At 41.7% G+C, this 25436-nt stretch overlaps 1 protein-coding gene across 2 annotated transcripts in view; it reads left to right on the forward strand.

Moving 5' to 3' along the window:
* BTBD9 (BTB domain containing 9) overlaps window positions 1-25436 on the forward strand; it is a 470437-nt gene that overhangs the window by 393180 nt on the left and 51821 nt on the right. For both annotated transcript variants that reach the window (XM_037063262.1, XM_037063263.1), the window contains exon 9: window positions 299-406. In XM_037063262.1, the coding sequence (XP_036919157.1) occupies window positions 299-406 (108 nt within the window). The remainder of the gene's footprint in view (window positions 1-298; window positions 407-25436) is intronic.

The raw sequence follows: 25436 nt of genomic DNA on the forward strand, positions 1-25436 counted from the left end.
TCCCTATAAACTAGTCAGAAGAGCTTTGCCACTTGAGGGACAGAGACTGCCTGGGATCGGGTGAGTTGTGAAATAAAGTCCTAAAGAGACAAACCTCCTGCTGCAGATTGACTCCACCTTCTCTCATCAAACTTTTGTCTGGGGTTTATTGATACTTACTTCCTCCTGTCCTGAAAGTATGGTGGGGTGAAGGCGGCAGGGGGAGAGAGAGAGTAGACACCATCCCTTCATGCCTGCAGCCTAAGGAAACAGCCAGTTAGAACATTCCACAGCATTCTTGTGTTTTCCCTTTGTTCAGGTTATTGCTTTGGGACTGTGATGATCGAAGCTACAGCTACTACATTGAGGTTTCCACCAATCAGCAGCAATGGACCATGGTGGCTGACAGAACTAAAGTCTCCTGCAAGTAAGTGACGTCCTTTGAGGAATTCATTCCAATTTAAAGACAGTATTTCCAATGCATTCAGAGGGTCCCAAGGAAGATTGGTAGAATCACCAAATTTTATTTTATTTGGAATTTGAAAACATTCTGATGATCACTTCAGTTTTGACTATTAAGTACTTAGATGAGTTTACATTATAAGACCAAACAAGCTCTCCTTATTCTGTGATTTGAACTTGATTTTTGAAGATGGCAGGCACCTAAACAGGGGGAAAAAGTATTTTCCATCTGCAATTCTGTCTTGTGTCCTCCCCCCACATCCCACACTACCCCTTTAGGACTTGTTTCTTCCTTACAGAATTTTGCTGATGCAATACACACTTTAGTAGTTATTCTGGGACTCTATCCTATTCTCCACCTTCATGCCATTCTCAGGGGTAGCTTTTAATATTTATCTCATCTCTGTGTTAGCTACACTGTTATTCAAGCTAAGGAAAGCTTGTACCTTGTGTTTTTTATAGGCGAATGGGCATTTTGTGCATGGGGTATTGGGTCTGTTTGAGCTTAACCTGGTTGCAGGGGAAGCCAGGAGGAAGGATTCTGCTAGTTCTGACCATAGAGTCATGCCTAGAATGAATATGTACATGTGTATATACCTATGTAGCTACTACCCAGATCAAAATTAGCATCAGGAGGGTTCCCTCATACTCTTTTCCAGCCATCACCCCAGAAGAGCACAGCACTTTTCAGTGTAGAGGCAGATTCTCTGAAAGGCAAGATAAAGCAAACAGCTGAGACTTTTACAATTTGAGATAATGATTCACATGCCACAGATATCACCCTTTTAAACCATACAGTTCTGTGGTTTTTAGTATATTCTCCATGTAACCACTACCATGTAACATTGTAAGACATTTTCATCACCCCCAAAAGAAACCTACCTCTCAGCAGTCTCTCCATTTCCCTCCAGCTCCCTCATCCTCCAACAGTCTATTTTCTGTTTCTATGGATTTGTGTATTCTGGGTATTTCATATATTTGGAACCATAGTAAGTGATCTTTTGTTCCCAGCTTCTTTCATGTAGTGTAATATTTTCCAGGTTCATTTATGTTACAGCATGTATCAGCAGTTCATTCCTTTTAATAACTGAATAATATTTCATCATATGAAAAGATATATGTATATATCATACTTTGTTTATTCATTTATCAGTTGATGAACATTTGAACTATTTTGCTTTTAAGCTAATGTGCTGCTTTGAACATTCCTGTACAAGTTTTTGTGTGAACATCTGTTTTCATTTCTCTTGGGTAATTGGAGTAGAATTGGAGTAGAATTGATGGGTGATATGGTAACTATGTTTAAATTTTTTTTAGGAACTGCCAAACTTTTCCACAACTGCTACACCATTTTTGCATTTCCACCAGCAATGTGTGAGGATTCCAATTTCTCCATATTCTTTCCAGTACTTGTCATTGTCTATCTTCTTGTTCATAGCCATCCTAGTGGAAATGAAGTAGCATCTTACTATGGTTTTGATTTGTATTTTCTTGATGGCTAATGATGTTGAACATCTCTTCATGTACTATTTGGCCAAGATTTTATAACTGCATTAATGAAGGCTTGTTTGATACAATGTCTGACACCCTCACCATTATCATAGTGTTATCATGTAGCATGTTTATATTGGTTAGGGTAACACTTGCTACTGTAACAAATAGTGGCTTCAACGTTTCAGTGGCTTAACACAATAGTTTATTTCTGTCATGTAACAGTCAGTATCAGTGTTCCTGGTTGTCATGTGGCTCTTCTCTACAGGTGATGGAGGAGAGCCCAGGCATCATCTTTCCTGTGGCTCTGCCATCACTTGGGTTCTTATCAGCATCACCTGTGTCCAACTGGCAGCTGGGGAAAGAACAGAGGGAAGGTATATCTGGTTGGTTCTGAACAGCCTGGGCCTGGGCTTCGCGAACACCCCTTCCACTTGCATTACCCAAGAGAGAAGACGTCAGTTGCCAAAGTCACGCTAGTAGGGCTGGGAAATATGGTCACTTCCTGGCTGGGCAGTAACTTCTCATTGACGCACAAATCTCATAGCCATCTCTGACATAGCATAAGAAAACTAACAATTATGTAGTACTTAGTATTCTAGTGCTTTACATATTTTATCTTATTTTGTCCTGAATACAAAACACCTTGTGGGATATTGTCTCCATTTTAAAAGGAGAAAATGAAAGCCTCTTTCTACTGTACTGCATTGCCTCCTAGCATTAGTAAAAAAAAAACAAAAACAAAAAAAACCCCTAAACCAAAATAGATGATGAAAACTAGTAAATGAAAGGATTAATTTGTTTCCAAGCTCCCAGAACTCTTTTTATTTGAGAGAAAGACCTTCAAGGCCCACGGGTAGTAGCCCATTCATCTTTCCAGAGACATTACTTATTGGCTGTACAGCTCACAGGCCAGATCCTCTGCTTCCTCAGCTCTTGTTGTCTTTTACGCATCTCACTGGTCACCATCACCCATCTCGTCATCTCATGTATTATAAATTGGATTCCTTCTTTCTTTATGCTCCCCTGCTGAAGGTGTTCTACAGTGTGTTTTTTTAAATAAGAATTGGCTGACTAACTACTGATTAGGTACCTACATAACTATTTTATATTTACTTAAATGTTTTTTCTTGATTCAAGAATTCATTCATTCATTAGACCCTTTCCTAGTAGGTTTGCAGTAAGTTATCAACATCTTTTTTTTCTTTTTTCTTTTCTGTTTCCATTAGCTGATGGCTGTAAATAATTGATATGTTTTTAACTTTGTATGTTAGCACTTAGATGCTACAGCAGTGTTTTATAAGTTAATAAATAAATAATATATGAGGAGAACAAGAGTAGTAGCAAGGAGTCAGGTGCCTGTCAGCCCTTCAGGATCATTGGAGCCAAATGTTGTGATTGTGTGTTTATGGGCATAACCTCAGTCTACTGTGTCTCTCATGTTTGTGTTAAGTCTTAAGAATTATAATAGAAGACATGCAGATTTGATTTAAAAAAAGAAAGCCTCTCCTTTTTAACTAGTGTACTCCAAAGGAGTCTACTGGCTTCACGTATTGCAGCTTGCTTTTAATTGAAACGAAGAATGTGAGTCATGTTACAAATGGAATCCTATAGGATCTTTATAGATCACAGCTCTGCCTCCTGACAGTCAAGAGATAATACGAGGGCAGACTGTCACGGTCCTCTGAGAAACCCCTTGGCAGTGAGAGGCTCCAGTGTTCCCTGTAAGCCCCGCTGCTCTCTGGGGGTTGGTGTGTGTGTGTTCCTGTATTAGTCCCTCAAGTGCTTTCCTTTTAGAATAAAGGCTCATTTTCTGTTATAGAGAACTCTCTCTTTTTTTTAATGATTTTGGTTTTTCCCAGCATTATTGAGATATAATTAATATATAGCACTGTATAGGTTCAGGATATACAATGTAATGATTTGATATATGTATGTATTAAAAATAATTACCACGGTAAGTTTAGCTAACATATCCATCTCTTAGCACTTTCAGTTACTGTTTAGAATTGTCATTGTAATCATGATGCTGAACATCACATCCCCAGGACTCCCCTTATAACTGGGGGTTTGTGCCTCTTGACCACCTGCACCTGTTTCCTTATCCCCATCCCACTGCCCCTGGCAACCACTTAGCTTTTCTCTTTCTTTGAGTTCATTTTTGTTTGTTCGTTTATTTGTTTAGAGTCCACGTATAGGTCAGATCACTTGGTGTTTGTTTTTTCTTTCTGACTGACTTCACTTAGCATAATGCCCTCAAGGTTTAACCATGCTGTCTCAAGTGTATTAACTGACTTTATAAAATTATATTTTACCTCCCCTTTTTATACATAATCTAATCCTGTACCCTTTAGCCTTATTTCAAAAAACCTCACTTTCCAATTTTTTTTTCATTTTCTGTACTGTTTCTAAATTGTCGAATCCTAAGTCTGTATCAATACAGTAAGATATAGACATCAGTCTTTTTATTACCAGTGTAAAGCATGCACGTGGAAAATTAATTTAAACAATGAAAAACATATAAGTGAAAAGTAAAATTTTACCTTCCCATCTTCTGTTCCACTCCTCAGGAGTAACTATTTATTTATGCATTCTTTGGTTGATTCTTCTATGTGCCCTGACTGGGAAGCAAATTCACAATCCTGGCGTATTGGGGTTACGCTCTGACCAGATGAACTACCCATCCAGGGCAGCAGTCCTTATTTTTGTTAGTTTAGGTTTTTTGTTTTGTTTTGTTCTGCTATTACTTACCTGTTAAACTTAAATGGTAAACTTAAATCTCTGGTTTTTGATACATGAATTGTGGACAGTATTTCTTCACTGCTTTCTATGTTAATAAAAAATTACCATCCCTTCATTTCTCTGTCTCTCCCCATCTCCTGTTAACTATCCTACCACATTGACATTATAAATATTTATGGTACTGATTTTTCTGTTCTGTAACTTATAGTTATATCTTCTATGTGTTAAGTGTAAATTGGTCCTAAAAAGGAAAAGCTACTGAGAACTCAATATAATAACATGACCACACAAACATTGTTCACTACAGATCTGTAGTGGGGAAAATAGTCAATGTCGCTCAAATTATACCCCTCTTGGAAGAACTGTACTGTGTTCAGATCAAGTAGATTTGATTTTCTTACAAGTGCTCAGAATTATTCCACAAATAATAAATAAAAAGCTTTATCTTCAGCTCCCTGTTTTTCTGGAGTTCCTAGTTGCTTTTCTTTTCCTTGTTTCAGAAGTTTCTGTTTGGTCACTGTTTCATTTTTTAACAGACTGCTTCTTAGGCCTACTCTCTATCTGTGATCTTCAAATTGTTTTTTCTTTGGTATCTAGGTTGGTTCCACTGTTTCTTGGATTTTCTTTTGTAAAATTTGGATAAAAGGTTAATAACAAACCCCCTTTCTCCTTTGCAGGAGACATTGACCTGGGACCCAGTTGGTTACCTTTTAGATCTGTCCCCCAGAAATGTGATAGGTGTGGAGTGTCAGCTGTACATCAGGCACTATCGTTTATGATAAAAATTACCTGTGATTAGGTAAATGCACCTGGCCTGGCAGGACTGTAAATATTTACTTGAAAGCCATAGCTTTAGCTTTTCTGAGTATGCTGACTTTTGTGACTAGGCGTGTCCATCATGAAAATTCTTGGATCTGTGTTTATAGAGCTGTTTACAAGAGCTAATAATTTGTTTAAAATATGAGGCTTCTAAGCCAAAGTGGCCCCACACCTGCCCGGTGTGTCTCATGCACCTGAGTCGTCCCCTGCATGGCAGCGGGAATAACTCCTCTACAGCTGTGTGGACTATGACGAGGACTGCCCGTGAGGTCAGATGCCTGCTGCTACCCTCGTGGCATGCTGTTGTCTCATCTCTCTGCTGGGTGACTCTGAAGCCAAATACGATTTTGTAGGTCTTTGTTAAGGAGATCCCTCATGGGCGTTGCATACAGTGAATCTATAGGTGATTTTTTTAGAAAGGGTATGTGGAAAGCAAATTTTCAGAATTTTGCCTATCTGAAACATACTTTATATATAGAATTCAATGCTTGGATTTATTGCCATCTAGCATCTAACATTGCTGATGAGAAATCTGATAAATCTGATTCTTACTCATTTTAGTAATTTATTTTTCCCAATAGAATCCTATAGGATCTTCTCATTATCCTCGGGGTTCTTAAATTTCACAGTGATATGGCTGTATGTGGGTTCATCCTGTCCACTTTACTTCAATATGGAAATCTGCCCAGTTTCCCTCAGATTTATGAATATTTCATGTACCTACCATTTTCTAGAAATTCACCAAAATCTTGATTTATTAACATCCTTCCCTCCAGTTTGCAATACCTTTATGAATATATTCCCTTTGTATTTCTTTGATGTCACTTCACTGGGTTACCAGGAAGGAAGAAAGGTTAATGTGCCTGCCTGCAGTGTTGGCCATCTTGAACTTGAACTTCCTAAAGCTCTGCTGCATGGGCTATTGATGCTCCCTTGACCCAGATCCTTTCCATTTCCTTCTTTGTGCCCTGCTGTACTTCTCTTATGTTATGGAGTTGTCTTGTTTCCTGCCAGTGTGTGTTTCCTTAGCATATTGACCTCATTTGTGTTCATTTTAAACTGTTTCTTCACTTTCTTATGGTCCCATTGACTAGTAATTCTGCCTGCCAAAGTGTTAATGATCTCAGACATCAACTGCCCAAAAATGACCTTGGAAAACATTTTGGCATATAAATGATTATATGTAATGAATTGGATAATACTGAAATTATTCTTTCCATTTGAGAATTCTGTGGTCAGGTTAATAGAATTACCTGGTATTTCCAGCTTTTAGTTTAATTTTCTCACAACGCATATATCTCCCTGCTAGATATACTATCCAGATTTCCTTTTGTATCCAACCTAAGTGTTCATTGAAAATGATGTAAAGAGTTTTTAATAACTTAAGAAAATACATATACAATAAGATTTTTTTAAAACAAAGGTACAAAATTATAGAAGTATTATCACATGTAACAAATAAAATTATGGAAAAAGACAGCCAGAAGGAAATATGCCAAAATGTTAATAATGACTGCCTTTGTGTATTGAGATTATGTACTTATTTCTAGTTTTCTACATTTTTGACAATTTACATGTAAAATCAAAAAGAAAGGAGAGTTTTGTCTTGCTGCAGCCATGAATGTTTTATATTTATTTGTCCAGAGGGGCATATGCTGGCAGAGTGGCATGGTTTATTCACCGTCAGCAATTAATGAAAGACATTAAGTAAGTACCATCCACAGCAATATTCTAGTAGCTTTTTGGAACCTGGAAGCCACTCACACTGAGCATGGGGTGTGCTGCCCTGAAAAGGACTCCTGTGCTTCTCCCCTTGGGCCTCCTGGAGCCCAGTTCCCTGAGACCACCTCATCCACTTGCCTTTCCCCAGGCCTCCAGCAGTCCGTTTCCATGTGGGTTTCCCTTTCAAAGAAGCCTGGCCTACCTGAGAACTCGGAGCATCATCGTGGATCAGGCAGTTTCTAAGTTTAGACAGTTTCTAACTTTACGTGATTTCTGGCTTTAGACAGCATCCTAACTTTAGACAGTTGCTCCACTGTGCCTGAGGACCATCTCTGTGTCACCTGGAAAGGCCTCTCTGGCGTCAGCTTGTTTGCTCCCTGGTCTTCAGCGTGATGACACTCACATCTGAGAAGCAGTGTGTCCCCCTCACTGATATACTGTCACTTAGTCCTGGGGATGGTCAACATTCGGTTCTGGGTCTGTTTCTGTAGCTGGGTCTAATCACTGTTCACCAGGAATCTTAGGACGAGGAGCCGTGTTTCTTTCTCTGAGTGCCTCAGTGGTTGAGGGCGATGAGGTAGATTAAAGGTGGAGATTTACAGCCTCAGTAAACTTTTCCAAAGTGTAGCAGGATTGAAAAACAGCACATTTAAATCTAAATTATTTACCTTGCCTGTGATTTTCTGCATCTAATTTCGTATCATTAGCGATAAAGTTGAAAAAGCTTTCCTTCTGCCAGTGTTGTTTCTTAGCCTGACACAACAAAAGTCTTGGGTTGGTTCCGAGAGGTCACTGCTGAGCATGTGACCTGGGGGTTGTATGCAGAGGGCTTGGGGTCACTAATGTGGTGCAGTAAAACGAAAGTGGGTTTTAAAGGAGGGAATGTCTTCATCAGTGAGACTGCTGATGAGAAATTTATATTCAGTGCCAAGTTTTCATCTCCAGGACAGGATTGTAGCTCTTGACTGTCACAGTCCTGCACTGAAATATGACTGCCTCTTGCAAGTCTCTGCTGTGGTAACAGACGGGCTGCTCTCCTCCCTGTGAGGTCAGAGAAGTGGACTTGCTTGTTCTTTCTTGAAGTGTGAGCCAATTAATGGGCTCTGGTTGTGTAATTGCCACTTTTAAAATGCTTGGGGAGATTTTTTTGTCTTCTCATACTTAATTACATTTTTCTATATAGCATCTGACAGAAATGAAAAAAGCCGGTCATGTTCTTTCCTATGTTTTATTTTTAAAGGGCAAACATTGGTGTTAATTTTGTCAAAAAGTTTAAAACTTGAATGATAAAGAACATGTACCTGTAAGAGGTTGGCAAAAAATGAAAGTGAAAAATAACAGAATTTATCTCTCTCTCTCTCTCTCTCACACACACACACACACACACACACACACACACAGAGGACAAGTCTGACACTAGGCAGACCCCTGTGTTAATGCTGAGATATCAAAGCCTGCCCTGTAGAAGGCATCTGTCAGTTAGACCAGACTTGGAGACACCTGTTAATCAAACTGTTGCTTATGGGGTAATGAAGTACCAGGAATAGATGAATATTTTCCTGTAGAAAACATCACTAGGGAGTCAGTCACTCATACCTGTGCATCTAGACAAGGGGCTTATCTTCTATATTGCAGAAAGTTTTTATGCAAAAATTTACCCATATATTGGAAGCCATGTGGAAAGTAGATTTTGATGCTAAGTATGTGAACTGAGTTGTAAAGTCAGAGCTATCAGCAGGCCCTGTCAGCCACCAGTGGAGAGGTTCCTCCCACCAGAACATCTGACAGATGAAGGAGCTGGAAGGAAATGAAGTTCCCTCAGCTAGCGAGTGATCGGGAGGGAGAAGCTGAGAGCTCCTTCCCTCTGCCTTGCTTAATCCAGGAGCCACGTCACTCTGTGAGGATAATAACTTTTTCTAAGCCTGTCATACATAAAATGAAGCATGCCTCAGTAAAACTTTCTCAGTGAGCTGTGTGAGCACATTAAAATGTACATGGTCAGAAGGTTTCTCTTTTGTTATGAAAAAAAGTTCATATTAATATTGCATTCATAATGACAAAAATCAAGACCACACTAGTCCAACTGACATCAGCTTTCCCTTCTCTGTTCCACTCTGTTAACTGCTGCCTCACATTCTCTCTACATCCTCTTCAAGTTTACTTACTGTAGCCAGAGTAGCATTTTTGAAGCATAGCTCTGGTATTATACCGCTTAGAACCCTTTCACTGGTTCCTCATTAATGGTTCTCTAGGTGGAGACCAGCATCCTTTACCTGGCCTGGAGTGCCTGCACAGTCTGGCCCCGCCCTGCCTTTCCTTGCCTTCCTGCATCACGCCCCCCTGTTCACCTCAGCCTGGCTTCCTCTCACCTCCCTCCGTGCATCATGCTGCACCCTCCCACAGAGCCTTTGCACATGCCATGGCCTCTGTCTGAAGCCCTGCACTCTGCCATTTGTCTGGTTAACCTCCGTTATCCTTTGGGAGAAACTAGCCCTTGAGCTGGTTTCTCAGGAAAATCTACCCGACCACCCATCTCAATCAGATTACTTTGTTACTCCTGCTCACTGAATGGAGCTACTTCCCTTCACAGCTCCCATTACAGTTTGCAACAACCCTGTCCTTAGTGTGGTTATATTGTGAGACTGTTTTTCTGCCCCACTAGACTGTAGGCTCGTGAGAGCAGGGATTAGATCTGTTTCACCCACGCTTATTCGTGATAGCCTAGCAAGGACCTAACACTTGCATCATCTGAGTGAACGGATCGATGAGTGCTGCCGCTGTCTCCAGTCATGTGAACATGTTGGCTTCATTGTCCTGCTGCTCTCTGGAGCTGTTGTCATCACGGGGCTCCGTCAGGAGGTCTGTCCATCCCAGCTCAGATGCTGTCACGCAGAGCAAGGCAGAGTTTGTGTGGGAGAATAAGAGTTGCTCATTCCCCCTGATAATATTGTCCTTATATACTAGAAGAGTGCCTTCCCCACTTCTCTTTATTAATCCATTATTGGTCTGTCATCCTTGATTTATTTACAGCCTTGTTCCATAGATTGAATCATTGTCAAAGGTTTAGTTTTCTCTGGTCTTCACATCTATCCTTGCCCCTCAAGTTGGTGACTTGGAAACCCCAGTAACTATCACTTGAGATTGGTTACTGGCTGGAAGTCCATTGCCTTTATTTTCAACCACTCTTAGAGAGAGTTAAGTTTTTCTTTATGGAGAGGCCAAGTGCTTTAAAAACTGTTTGCCAGCTGTGCCCCTTTCATTCGGAAATTGATTTGATTTAAAATCTGAAGTTTGCCAGGCTAATATGTTTCAATTGCTTCTCTGGATTTCAGAGTGAAGGGTTTAAAAAAAAAATCTGGCCTTAATCTCTGGAGAGGAACTCTAAACCAATTGCCAAGGCATTCTGTGAGCCTCTCGAGCAGGGTAGGGTCTGTCCAGCAGAACAGACCCCACTCTGGCATCCCGGGGCTCTGGGTCCCTCACCCAGTTTCAGGATGTTTGCAGAGGGCCCAGCCTCAGCACGGACCAGAGAGGTGCTTGTTGGTACACCTTACTGTGACTAAGCCGTGGTCAGCCCCTTTCCTGAGATAGGCACTGCCCATAGAGCAATGCAGACTGACCGTCAAGGGGCCGCTAGTAGGAGTCACAGAACCCTAATGAAGGCAAACAAACTGAACATTCAGAAACACCAGAATAACAGTCATCATAAAAATACATTTTTTAGCCCTGGCTGGTGTAGCTCAGTGGATTGAGCGTGAGCCTGCAAACCAGAGTATCACGGTTCGATACCCAGTCAGGGCACATGCCTGGGTTGCAGGCCAGTTCCCAGCAGGGGACACGCGAGAGGCAACCATACATTGATATTCCTCGCCCTATCCCCTTCCCTTCCCCTCTAAAGATAAATAAATAAAATCTTAAAAAATACATTTTTAAAAAATGAATTTTCATCATTCACATGTACAAAAGAGGAGAGTAGAGCCTATTAGGAAGGTTAGTGTAGTTTTGATTGTATATTCTTAAAGTGACCTGCCTCAGTTTGCCTCTGGGTCCTAATGAGAAGCACTGTCTTGCTAATCATGCTGTGATTAATGCAGACTCAGCTGTGTCCCAGAATGCTAACAGCCTTGTGTTTCCTTCCTAGGTTAAAAACAAAAAAAAAATTGTTCCTATGACTTCAGGGATCCAGCATGCACATATAATTCGTTTTCAGAGCTGAAACATCACTCTTCCTTGACTCTCTGATTTATTCTTGAGGCTTCAGCTGTCTCATCCATTCATGTCTTCCATTAAATGTTGGCCCTTTCTGGAATGGCTTGTCGAGCCCAACTTGTCTGAAATGAACTTCATTGTCCTCTTTCTCCATAAAGCAGCTCCTCCTCTTTGATGTCCCTGCTTGTGTTAGTGGTAACCCCTCTCTGGGCATCTCTTACTGCTCTCATTCTTCCTTGCCCTCCACAGCCAGTCAGGTATCCTTGTTTTGATTGCATATTCTTAAAGTGACCTGACTCAGTTTGCCTCTGGGTCCTAATGAGAAGCACTGTCTTGCTAATCATGCTGTGATTAATGCAGACTCAGCTGTATCTTCTCTTTCACACCTTTGCTTCCTTTATGTCTAGTCCCATTGGTCCCCCTGAATTCAGACCTTACACTTCCCTCCCATGGCACCACAGGAGCCTCTCATGGATTTTCTGGAATTTGTACTCTTCCCATCTCCGGCTGTCCCGGTGTCCGGGACACATTGCTAAACTGGCCTGGCTTATCCTTACTCCCCTCTGTAGGCACGCCAGTGGTCTACCGAGAAAAGCCTCTGATCCCTGCCTGGGTCATCTGCTATCTCTACTCTACATGATCAGCTTTTCCCAAAGATCTTGTTTTCAGTATTCTGTGCCACTGTAGGATCTCATGTCCAGATTTCAAATACATAATTACCATGTCTCTCTGACTCTCACCAAACTTCCTAACCTTTATCTCTTTAATTCTAACCTTACAGGTATCCAACTTTCCTTTCACTCTAGCCCAATTACTATTGCCAAATGAGTCCATGCTTTAGATCAGCTAATTATCTTTATTTCCACCTGCTGATCTTCAGGTCTCTGCCCGTCCTCTGTTCCCTTCAAAACCCAGCCAGAAATGCTCAGAGCATTCTTCCTTAATCTTCCTTCTCCCAAACACAAATAACTGCCCTATTGGCAGAATGTTCATCCTAATTTGTTTGCATATAACTTGATAACATTCACTTTTTCTTGGGTCTGTTTCAGAGAATGGAAAAATAAGAGGCTAGGCTGGGAGGATGTTTGCTTTTTAAAAAATTTAACCTATTTTTCAAGGTGCACTGGAATTGACCCCTGTGAAAGTATAGCCCCCCCCCCCTGCCTACCCTACTGTTGTGGCTCAGTTGATTGAGTGCTGTCCTGCGAGTCAAAGGGTTGCCGGTTCGATTCCCACTTAGGGCACTTGCCTGGGTTGCTGGCTGGGTCCCCGATGGGGGCGTGTGAGAGGCAACCACACATTGATGGGTTTTTTCTCTTTCTTTCTCCTTCCCTTCCCCTCTAAAAATAAATAAATAAAATCTTTAAAGAAAAAAAAAGTACAGGACCAGATTTTCCCAGCAGCCTCTAACAAGTCCAGCTATAATCAAATGCATAGCCCAACCCACTTTGATTCAGTCCGATATTTATTAAGTGACCTAGGTACAGGCTGCAGGGTAAGGGAGAATACCTGGGAGAAAGGAAGACATCTCCCCTCTGAAGGAACTTACAGGTTATACACACTCCAGATATTTGGGAACCATCTCAGACACACAGAGTACAAAATACAAAACAGGGTCCTATAATCATAGAATATTGTAATTAAAAGTACCTTGGGCCCTGGCTGGTGTAGCTCAGTGGATTGAGCGCGGGCCTATGAAACAAATGATCGCAGTTCGATTCCCAGTCAGAGCACATGCTTGGGTTGCAGGCCAGTTCCCAGCAGGGGAACCATGAGAGGCAACCATACATTGATATTTCTCTCCCTCTCTCCTTCCCTTCCCCTCTAAAGATAAATAAATAAAATCTTTTTTAAAAAAGTACCTTGGAAATCATAGTCCAAGACTCTCTTTACAGATGAGAATCTGAGGCAGAAACCACAAGTGCCTTTCCCAAGTTCTCCTCTAGTGGAATGGCCCAGGTTAGAACCCAGATGTCCTGATTCTGAGTCTCCCAGAATTTTGCATGACCTGTAAGACCATAGTGAAAAGAACACAGACATATAAGGGCTGTAAGAATATAGACATGATCAGAATATGGCATGAAGTTGGGGAAGTTTTTCTGAAAAGATGCATTTTTCAGCCTAGTCACCTACTACTGGCCTCCACTGTAGCTGGGAGAACTGGTGATTCACCAACCACAGAAACCTATGAACTTCAGATTTTAAAATCACATAAAGGAACAAATCAGAAATAGACTCACCTTCTAGAAGTTGTGATGTAGACCATAGATTATAAATATATGACACTTCATATGATTTCATACCTTGCTGTCACTACTACTTGCTCTGTGGAATATTAGGATGTCCAGCCTGTTAGCTGTATCATAATTCATATTTTAAAACCAGTTTTTAAAGTATAGTCTCTATACCAGTGGTCAAGACCAGACTGCCTAGGACTTCACTGTCCAAGTTGTAGAGTTATCAGCCTCTGCTTTGTTTCCCTTTTCCTTCCTATTACCTACTTTTAAAAAAATTCATTACTCTGTTCATCAGGTTGTTCCCTTCTGTCAAAATAAGACTTGTGTGTGTGTTTTTTCTCTCTGTTTTAAGCCAATATCTATAAAGTGTGTTTTCCCCCACCGTTGACATTTTCTTTTCACGATCCCTTGAAATGGAATGTAAGTGAATTTCACCATGGTATTATAAATTATGTCCTGAGTATCAGTAATAAACATTTCTTACAAAGTTTTAAAGTGTAGTTTCAGGCTGGTGATCATCTGGAATTGCACACATTAACCAGCTGCTTTAGTGGGAATTAGCTATTGTTTTCTGCTCATACGCTTTTCAGCTCTTTATTCAAATTTATACAACAAAATGGAGCCCATGTAATAAACCTTAACTGAGCAAAAGAATGTTTGTACTCTGAGTAGTGTGGCTTGGCAGTCTTGACCTGGAAGGGGTGCTGGGAGTCATTATGTCCATCCTTCTACCTTCAGAGGAATTGTGCACTAAACTTGTCCCAGAGAGCTCGTGATTTTCCTCTGGTGACAGAGATTGGGTGATATTCCTTGCTTCCTCATCGCCTCTCTGAGCCTTCAAGTGTAAATTTCTTAAGTGGGAGTGATGCTCAGGCAAAGGAGGGAAGCCGTGTTGGTGCAGCTGCTGTTAAATGAAAGTAACTTGTGTATGTTGTTCTTTTTTCCTTCCTAATTCTCTGGGGAGTTGCTGAATTCTCTGTAGAATCTCACAGTGGATATATAGGCTTCATAGAAATTCTGACTGCTGGAGCTTTGAAATGTATAGTCCTTTCTCTAGGGTATGCTGGGGATGGGGGAAGGGGGGACTCATGGATGCTTATTTGCTTGTTTTACATTTCTGAAACTTCTGAATCATTTCTCCCAATTAAAATAAAAATTGGAACCAAAGCTAATTGAATGTGGAGATCACAGGTTTAAACTAACAAGAAGGTATGATCCCCAAGTTCTTGTTCTCACAGCACCTTTGGGCCCCTCATGTCATTGCTCCTGCCTGTTTGTAGGTGCCTCAGGTAGACGAATAACAGCCTCAGATGCACAGAGATGCAGTTGTGTTGCCCTGTGAGGCCAGACAGCCACCGCAGCAACATTTAGTAGTAATTACGTTTTTAGTAAGACATGGCATGTACTGTGATCTACAATTACGAATGCATTCATTTTTAGATTTCTAGTCTGATTTTCAAATTTATACCTTCACATTGCATTAATATTGCATTCTTACATAAATATTAATTAATGTTCTAAATTTCTGAAATGTGAAGGAAACATGGGGCACACACTGTCTTCTAAGCCTTTCATATCTGGGGATGGAGCAACTGATATTCCCAGGCACTATTTTCTCCTTTTGTTACTTCCTTAACTAAGACTGTTATTCAAGTAATCGTTGCCCTGACAAAACCCCCAATGTGTGGGGCACAGAACCATGTTAACTCAAAAATGTGTTATCTGTCCACCCATTATCTTATCGGACATATTTTGAGTCACTGCCCTAGGCCAGGCCCTGTGCTGGGCGCTTCACTCCTCTCCTGGGCTCATTAGTAAACCTTTCCCTTCAGCTCAGGGCCAGTAGGAACTGAGGGCCTTGATCCGAATGTAGAGGCATCTGTGGATTCTGACACACCTCGATGGGCCATACCTTCTCTGAGGGAGTAAGTAGGGTTAACATTTATGGGAGCAAGCAGCCTGCTGCACTTGGAAGCATATACTATGCAGAAGGGAGTGGGCTCAGCGTGGTAGGTACAGAAAGATCACTCCTTCTCCCTTCAGCCCTTCAGAGAAAGTTCAAGTGTACCTTTGAGCACAGATCTTCCCAGAGACCACAGGATTGCAGCCTGCTCACTCAGCCAGTCCACTTCTTGGTTACCTTTGTATTGGAAACAATAGGCTCCGCCGTGGCAGCCTTAGCAAACCGAGCGTGTTTTGTTGCAGGCCGGTGCCGGTGCTTTCTCCTCGCCCTCTCTGATGATGAGTGTGATGTGCATTTTGTAATGAGCACTTACAGTTTCCGTGAACTGTGTAATACCATATAATAAGCGATAATTTCCCACTTACCCTTGATAACAGGAGATTTCTGTTTGGCTTTTAGTGATAGCCAAAACATGGGTGGTTTTTTACAAAGGTGATGAATTTTCAGAGGCATCTCTTTTCACAAGATAGATTGGCAAGTTGTTTTCCAAGTGTGTCCAAAATTTGTAATATATAATCTTGCTTTTAAAAAGTCAAAGTCAGATCAAATAGTTCTGAAGTAGCCATTTGTAATAAAACGACTATATCCATTCTTAAACTCATTTTAGCTCTCTCCTGGCTGTACTTTTCCTCAAGGGGTTAGTGGCTTGAAGCTTAGCCCAATAGTTTAGATGATAAAACTGTCTCAAGTTATTGTTTTAAATTTTCTATAAGAGATTATATCTTAAGTATAAAAGTGAAGTTGCCCCAGATGACTTGGTGCCCTTCCCTGAGAGAGGAGGCCCGTCATGCTTTGTGCTCTTCTCCCCTGAGGTACACACTGTGAAGACTGGATGGGGTTCTTGCCCTGATTTTTTTTTTAATTATTACAAAACACTAAAAAAAACAAAACAGACACAAGCTATACACTTTAATCCTCCTCACCTCTGTTTAAAGTCATCTCTTGACTTTCCCTTGACAAGTGCTCAGAACCCATAAAATTCAGTATTTTCCTGCAATAAATGAAGATTTCTCTTCCTTTAGACTGTCTTACCTGTTTCTGAGACACGGCTTGCGTTCTCTGTCCATGCATTCCTGTGGGCCCCTTGGTGACCACTTACCCTCTGAGACAGCATGGGCCAGACCAGCAGCCGTTCATTTTGTGATATTGGGGAAGCTGCATGAATCATGATGACAGCGGCCCTGGTGCTTCCATGATCGCAGGCTCCTGCCATTTATCTGTCCCAGGCTGGCCTTCCTACAGATTGCTGGCATGGCACTTCAGTGTATCTGCCTTTCTAAAACTAGGATATCAGTGAATGGTGTCAACTAAGATGCAGAAGTTACTTGAGCTGACCTCACATTTAAAAGATGATGGTGCCTTTTTGGCACAAAAGGTTGGATTTGTTCATCAGAATGATAGATCAATCTTCTGTGTGCAGAGTCGTGTATGGAGTTATGAAGAAGAGAGAAGATAGACTACCTGCCTGTACTCTACTTCAAAAACAACATACACATCAAAAAAGACTCTCCTATCAGCTCTTTCCAAGTGTCACCTAAAAAGCAAACTGGAGTTGAATGAGTGTTTACTCTCAGTGTCTGCTTAAAAGTTCATCTGAACACCAGAAGAAATAGTGTACAGTTTAAGAACACAGTTTATCGAACTACAAAGCAAGAGAATCACACCTTTATAAAGTTAGTTTGCTGCTGAGTGAGGTGTGGGAGGAGTGCCTTCCTGGGTGAAGACCATGCTTCCCACGGTTACCAGCATCAAGCAGGGGTGTCCAACCTTTTGGCATCCCTGGCCCACACTGGAAGAGTTGTCTTGAGCCACACATTAAAATTGTTGCAACACGTGGTCACAAAACAATCTGATAATGTTTTAAGTAAATTCATGATTTTGTGTTGGGCCTCATTCACAGCCAACCTGAGACACATGCAGCCCGTGGCCGCAGGTTGGACACCCCTGCCAATGTTGCTCAGAGAAAGTGCTTCTCATCCATCTGGCACTTTCATAGCCCCTTTGTGTCCTGAATACACCATCTCAATGGCTGTTGTTTTCTTTCTCCCACAGCGCCTAGCTTGAAACAGCCCCTGTGCGTGTGAAACTGAACAGTGCTGCCCATGAAATGCACTGACCCAGGTGGAAGCCGATTTTTAATCAAATACCAAGAACAACCCATTTTCTACCAAAATCTCTGGAGTCTTAGTAATCACTGGTCCCCACATTTTTTAGTTGTTTACTGGGATTTGATTTCTAGCCAAGCATGTTGTGTTTTGGGGTGTATTTAGATTGATTTAATTAAATTCAAATTTATGGTCTGTGGGATCCTTTTACGTGGAGACACCTCCCCACCCCACTACAGGGAGAAGAACACTGTACGTTAGCCGACGCTCGTGATAAAAATGAAGGTCTTCCCTTGAAAGCAGAGTGTGTTGCCTACATTTGACTTAGTGTTATTGTTTAGCTTTTGTTAGGATGTTGGGTATTTGGATTTAAGGTTTGGGGCTAGTTTTCCAAGTTGTTCAAAATGTTGTCACAGACCAGTGTTTTCTTTTAGAAAAGTCTACATCAAATCATTTGTTAATTTTACTACCAGTAAGAAGCAAGGTAACATAGGGGGGAAGAGATGGAAAACTCAGCATTGTATTCTCAAAGAGTACCTAAAATTTGTACCGGTGTTGCCAATTTCTGATGTCCATTCTGTTTGGAAAGGGAGCAGAGGAGGAAAAGCACACAGCAGGGGGGCTCCTGGAGAAGGGTGTGGGGAAGCAAGGTGAAAGCTGTTGTCATCATTGTTATTTCTTGAATCAGATGCTCCACTGTTGTAATGAGGACTTCTGATTCGTGTTTTCTTGAGAAATGAGGTTCTTTGCTCTGAAGTCTTGTCCCATGCAAATGACAAGGCCTGTCCTTTCTACCTGTGGCCAGGGGTCCTTTTGCCCAAGACATCTGTGGACAGCACTGCATTTCTGTACCAGTGTTTCCCACTGTGTTTTATTGTGTGTATTTGAAAGCATTCCGAGAAGGGGACTGTCAGAGAGATCCATGGCACAAAAAGGGAGGATTCAAGGGTCAGATGAATACCCATGTATGAGAACCCTCAGGAAAAGCAGGCACTTGGAAAACACGAGAAGTGTCAGCTACTGACATCTTTGTTACTGGTCTCCTTTACCTTCTTTCTAGTTGGTCTCCTACGACCTTGTCCACCTGGTGCACACCCTGGGTCTGGGCCCATTTGCTGCTAAGATGACTATATCATGCTCATGTTCATCACTGACCTTGCCACCATAAGCCTTGAAATGTGAGGGATGCTGGGAACCAAATGAAGTTCATAGTGAGACTTGAGTCTTCTCCACCAGGCTCAGATTTCAGATGTCAGATTTCAGAATCATTTCTCTTTTTGCGGCTGCATTTGTGTATCAGTCCTGTAGGTTCATTTTAAGAAATCGGAGCTGGGGAAGCTTTAGCCCTTGCTCTAGCCCTCCTTGACTGCCTGCCTTCTTTCTGGACTCCCATTTTACCTATGGGAAATCTGTACGGTCATCCGAAACTTGCAACTTGGCATCCCCGTACTCATGTGTCCCAGACACTTGGCTAGGGGAGGGTTCAGAGCCCTGCCCCCAGGGAAAGCACAGATTAGTGGATGAAATAATGTATATGAATGAAAGTAAGAAATCTACATTGGAATTATTTGTTAAATGTAAAATTACTTCAATCTCAGCCTTTGTGTTAATGACTATGTTCTTGAAGTACTTACCTACATCTCAGCACCAAGAAGAAAAGTGTGCAGTCTGGCAACATTAACTGCACGTGAATGAAGTAGAACAGGCAAAACAAAAATCCCTGGATGAGGATTGGTAGGCCTTGCTCTTAGCCATGTTCTGCCCAGACTGGCAAATATCCTTGGGCAAGTCCTTCACTCTCCCTGTACTCTGTCTCCACATCTGTAAAGCAGCTTCCTAAAATGATGCTTACAACTAGACTCTAAGATCTGGTTTATTGAAATAGTAGAGTTTATTGTCATGTTATCAATGAAAATGCATAATACTTCTATAAAAATTGAAGTACAATGGTTTTACCTCAAAAGCACCTTCTAACACTTATGTAGCATGATTCTGCAGTCCTAGGATGGTGTGTTGGCTGGACAGATACACAGACACTGACATACATGTGTGCTAAATGTATAAAATACATATGAGTGGGTTTTTAACTCTTACACATGAGGTAGAACCAATCTCTTTAGCTGTCTCTCTCCATCTCTTAGGCCCTGCAAACTGGCATTAATTGTCGTGTGCTGGGCCCAGACAGCTGGGGTTCCACCTCTAGAGAAAAGCTTTCAACCACAGATATTCTTGTTGGGAAATGGAAAACAAAAACAAGTCTGAAATATATCCAACACCTTGAGCTTCTTGGAGATTCATGCTACTGTGACATATATAGTGAAATTATATTTGAAAGAAATAAGTCATGTACAACCACAAACAGAGGTGATGAGTTTGTATTGACAGAGGGTTAGGAAGTTAGCCTTTTTCTTCTAAAGTCATTAAGTACATACCTCGTGACCGGAAGCCTTTTCCTAATGAAATATGAACATCCATAAGATGTTGAGTGCACATTAAAAATGTCTTAACATTTGTATTTTTAGCATGGACACAGCAGTATCAGTTAAAATAATTAGCCCTTGCCTGTAATCTAAAAGTCTTATCTCTTTACTCTTACTTTTTTAGAAGGCAGATGTTTTAAAACTGATTTGAAAATCAAATTTGCCCTTCAGTGATTTCATTTGGAAGAAACATAGAAGTAAACATTATAAAGAAGGCTTTTCAATACATTATGCATGCAAATGTGGCAGCCAAATTCAGGCTCGCAAGTGGAGGTGCATGACTGTTCCGGTTGAGAAAGGTTGAGTTGTTGAAACGAATACAAAGGTCACCGACCCGCGAGTCTGTCATTTAGCAGCAGGGCTGTTGCTTCATGTTAAACTCTAGCTGCCAAAAGGTAAGAATTGAAAGCTTCCAGCAGGCAAAGTGAGGCCACGTTAAAGGCGCAGTGCTGTCTTTGAACAGTCTGTGGAGCACTTTTATTGACCTTGCCCTTTGCCTAACCCTGTGCTGGATGCAAGAGAGTCGGGTTATGAGGGGTTTGTGCTCTTCCCGGAATACTCCACTGGTGCCAAGGATCTGGAGGCTGTGGTCATAGGAATGAAATATGTGCTGCAAAGACGCACTCTGATTTATTTACACCATTGTCTGGTACCCCCTCAGGGGTCAGGGACTATGTCTTATTCATCTTCGAATCACCAAAACACAGCACAGCCTGACATGTGGTATGAGCTTAGAAATGATTTGTGAACAAATAAATGAATGAACTAATGAGTGAATGAGTAGTTATTTGGGGGAGGAATTTTTTAAAAATTAAATTGTAGCACAAATTTGTCAAAGTGAATTAGATAAAGGTTGTTACTATGGAAGAGTAGAAAATGAGATTTAAACTAATTCAAAGCAGTTTTTTGCTCTGAGATCTAGAGAGGTCTTATAACAAGGAAGTATGGCCACCCTACCCTAAATGTGAATTAAAAACTCAGTTGGCCCAGCTCTTCAGTGGGTGGATACAGAAAGCGGATGGCTCCCCAGAACATCCCCTGAGAAGGGCTTGCAGAGTGGGCAGGGCTCAGCCCGGCCGTAGGAGGAAGTCTGGCTTCCTGATGTGACACTAAATCATGATCCAGAGACACCCGTTTTAAAAGACCTCATTAAATGAACGGCAGCGTGAAAGTCCATCCCTGACCCTTCTCTGACTGGTGACTTCCAGGTCACCCTCTATGCCCAGGTGTGTCACCTCCTTTATGAATTCTGCTCCCCCCCACCAGACTAAACTTGGAATAGCCAAAATACCCAACTCAGGCGAAATGTGGCAAAGACCTTCTGTTCTCCTTGTTCAGTCCTAAAACAGGACTCACAGACTTGGCAAGGAAAGGGGGCATTTCAGGCCTGATCAAATGATGAAACCACTTTTACTTCACATCTCTTCTCTGGTGAGGAGGAGCTGAATCTGGTTTTGTTCACTATATTTCTGCCATTTGGCAGAAGCTTGGTGTGTGTCAATTTGCATGAGTTATCCAGAATATTATCTGTTTCCTAATGTAGAATTGAAAGTTACAGCTGGGGCCCTGGCTGGTGTGGCTCAGTGGATTGAGCACCATCCTGAGAACCAAAGGGTTACTGGTTCAGTTCCCAGTCAGGGCACACGCCTGGGTTTCAGGCCCGGTCCCCAGTAGGGGGCACACGAAAGGCAACCACACATTGATGTTTCCCTCTCTTTCTACCTCCCTATCCCTCTCTCTAAAATTAAATAAAATCTTGTTTTGGAAATGTTACAACTGAAACTTGGGGAACTTATGGATAACATAATAATTAAAAAGAAACTAGGGGACCCAGAAATTCTCCTCCCAGGTATATACCCAAGAGAAATTATAATATACATCCATCCAAAAACTTGTGCATGAGTGTTCATGGTAGCATTAGTCATAATAATCCCAAATTGGAAACAATTCAAGTGTCTACCAACTGATGAATGGATAAACAAAATGTGGTATATACATGAAATATTATTTGGCAATAAAAAGGAACTTCTGATACCTGCCACATCATGGAATAACTTTGAAAATATGCTAATTGAGCCCTGACTGGTATGCTCAGTTGGTTGGGCGTCATCCTGCAAAGTGAAGAATCTCCAGTTTGATCCCCAGTCAGGGCACATGCCTGGGTTGCAGGTTTGGTCCTTGGTCAGGACACATGTAAGAGGCTATGGATTGATGTTTCTCTCCTTCTCTTTCTCCCTTCCTTCTCCTCTCTCTAAAAATAAATAAAATCTATTTTTAAAGAAAGAAAGAAAGAAAACATGCTAAGTGAAAGAAGCCAGTCACAAAAGACCATAGATTGTATAATCCATGTCTATGCAGTGTTCAGAATAGGCAAATCCATAGCGACAGAAAGTAGATTATTAATTTCTGGAGACTGAGTGTGTGGGGAAATGAGGAATTACTGCTAAAGAGTAAGGGGTTTCTTTTGGGGTGATGAAAATGTTCTGAAATAGATTGTGGCGATGGTTACACAATCCCGTGAATATACTAAGACCATTGAATTGTATAGTCTAAAAGGATGAGTTTTATGGTATGTGTATTGTGTTACAATAAAGCTGTTATTTGAGAGACAGAGGCAGATACAGGGGGACATTTCTTGATCCAGGACAGAAAGTACTCTTGTAAGAAGGACTGTTTACATTAGGGACCCGGGACAGCGCTGTGCAATAGAAAGGCCCTCATTTTCCCCGATGTGTTCACGTGAATAGTGCAGATTACAAACCCCTGCAGCTTCCGGTTCACAGCAGTACCACGTTAATGGGGTTCTCAGCCTCTGAAGAAGGCTGGACTGAAACTGCAGCCAAGACACATAACTTTTCTCTCCACTGCATTTGTTCTGCCTTCTCCTTGCAGTTTCTTGAAAAGGAAGATGAGAGGGTGGGTCACATTCACTTTTCCTTTCTCTCCTGCTTCCTGCCCCTGCCCCACCTCTTCCTTATTTCTCATGGTTCTCTCTGCACAGATGAGTGGCTGAACCAGAGAGCACTGCTTTAATGCATTTTCATTTACGTATTCAAACCCAGAGATTTCACTGTGGGGCTTTGGGGTGAGAGGAGGGTAAAACACAGACCCTAGGGCCCTGCTGCCACAGTAAAAGAATGGTCCAGTCTTCCACACATATGGCTGGGCCCCCGCCGCCCCCGGGAGCCATGCAGGCTTCAGGAGTGTTGGCTCGTTGGCCTTGGGTTGATGAATTCTCAGGCTCTTGATCAGCCATTTCAGCCTCTTTCATAGCCACTTTATATGTTGGCTACTAAGTCAACAGTGTGAATTTCTACTATAAGTAGTCTTACCCTTGTGTAATAATGGGGTTTTAAGTCAATAAAATTCAGATTCTGAAATCAAAATGATCCTTGCCCCTGATGTTACATTGGAATAAGTACATATAAATGCAAGAGTTAGAGACATTTGCATGAACTTGACCTGAGTAAGCAACAGTCCTTTTTTTGATATGGAAACAGTTGAGTCCTGTGACAGAGCTACATTCCAGAGATTAATTCTGCACTGACCTCGTAGAGGCCTCTCATAGGACATGGTTTTTAAGTAGCATGTCTGTGTTATCCCACATAATGTATTTTTGCTACCAATTACTGTCTGCCCTAACTCAGTGCTGGTAATTCAATTTGATTCTTTGATGGCATCATAAAATATTGATAACAAAGTTGATAATAATAATGGTGTGAGATTGGAACCAAGAACCGTAAATCAAGTGAAGACATAGCAGATGTATTTGATTTCTCCTGATTCCATAATGCTCACTATTATTCATTCATTCATTCAAGAAATAAACAAATTGAGCACCTACTAAGTGTTAGGCACTGAACAAGGCAGACAAGATCCCGGTTTTCATTAAGTTTACATCCTAGTGGGAGTAATGGCAAAGACAGATAAATAAGAATGTTTCCACTCCTGACAAATGCTATTAAGAAGATGAAACAGGGCACCAGGTAGACAGTGACAAGGCTATGGTAGGCAGGAAGCAGCTACTTGAGGTCAGAAAGGCTTCCCTGAGAGGGTAGCATTTCAGCTGAGTTAGGTGATATAAGAGTCAGCCTTACAAAAGCTGGGGGGAAGAGAATTTCAGTTAGAGTTAAGGCTATGAAGAGAGAATGAACTTGGTGTGTGTGCAGAACAGAGAGATGGCTAATGCTGCTGAAAAGTTTGTCAGAGTGGTACGAGATGAGATGGGAAGGCCAGCAGGTCTCAGACCATACATGACCTTCAGGTCTTGGTAAGGAGTGTGAATTCTAAGAGCGATGAGAGTTATTGAAGGGTTTTAATCAAGGGAGTGGTGTGAACTGCTTTCTGATTTTTGAGAGTCACTCAGGTTGCTGTGTGGAGAATGAATTGGAGGGAGTAAATATGGAACTGGGAAACCAGCAAGGAGGCTGTTGCTGTAGCCCAGACAAGAGACCACAGGGTCTTGTACTAGGATGGTGACATTGGAAATGGTGAGAAGTGGTTGGCTGTGGAAAACCTGTTGTTGATGGACTAGACCGAGGGCCAGGATGGAGATGGGGGAGAAGAGAGAAAGAGGCCATGTGTACCTCCTGGTTCTGTCCTTGGTTCTGGACATTTCATCATTTCACCATTTTTTTTTTCAGTGTTCTGAAATAAGACAGAAGGCATGCTTCTTGGGCTTCTTAGATGGGAGGGAGAAAAGGTGACTACTAGGATAGATGACAGATGTGAGCTGTTACATCTCCGCATCCTCTAATGTGGGACCAAACCAACAGGAAGGGATTTAATGGGGATAAATGTGATGGCCTCCATTTAGGTTCAGAAAATCAATTGTATAAATACAGCATGGGGGCAGTCAAGCTTAAGAGAAGTTTATGTGAAAAAGAGCTGTGCTTTTAGCTGGCCACAGACTTAGTGTGAGATCATAGTTAGGATGAGGCTGCCACAGACCTGGGCCAGCATCAGTCAGCACTGGCTGCCTAGTGTCCACGTGCCCATGCCACCCTCCACTGTGCTCTGTGTTGGTCAGGACACACGCAGCCCTGCTTAAAGAGGTGCATTGAAGGTGACCAGATGCTACGAACTCAGGAAGCCATTCCATTGGGGGGGGGGTCAACTGAAGGGACTAGGGATGAGACAAGGCTCAAATAAGACAAGACCATGGGAGTTCTGAGGTCATGATAATTGTCTTTAAATATGTGCACAGCTGTCTCATGAAAAAGAGACC

The sequence above is a fragment of the Sturnira hondurensis genome, unplaced genomic scaffold (genome assembly GCF_014824575.4).
Source record: "Sturnira hondurensis isolate 20B ecotype Veracruz unplaced genomic scaffold, ASM1482457v3 Scaffold0014430, whole genome shotgun sequence".
NCBI lineage: Eukaryota > Metazoa > Chordata > Mammalia > Chiroptera > Phyllostomidae > Sturnira > Sturnira hondurensis.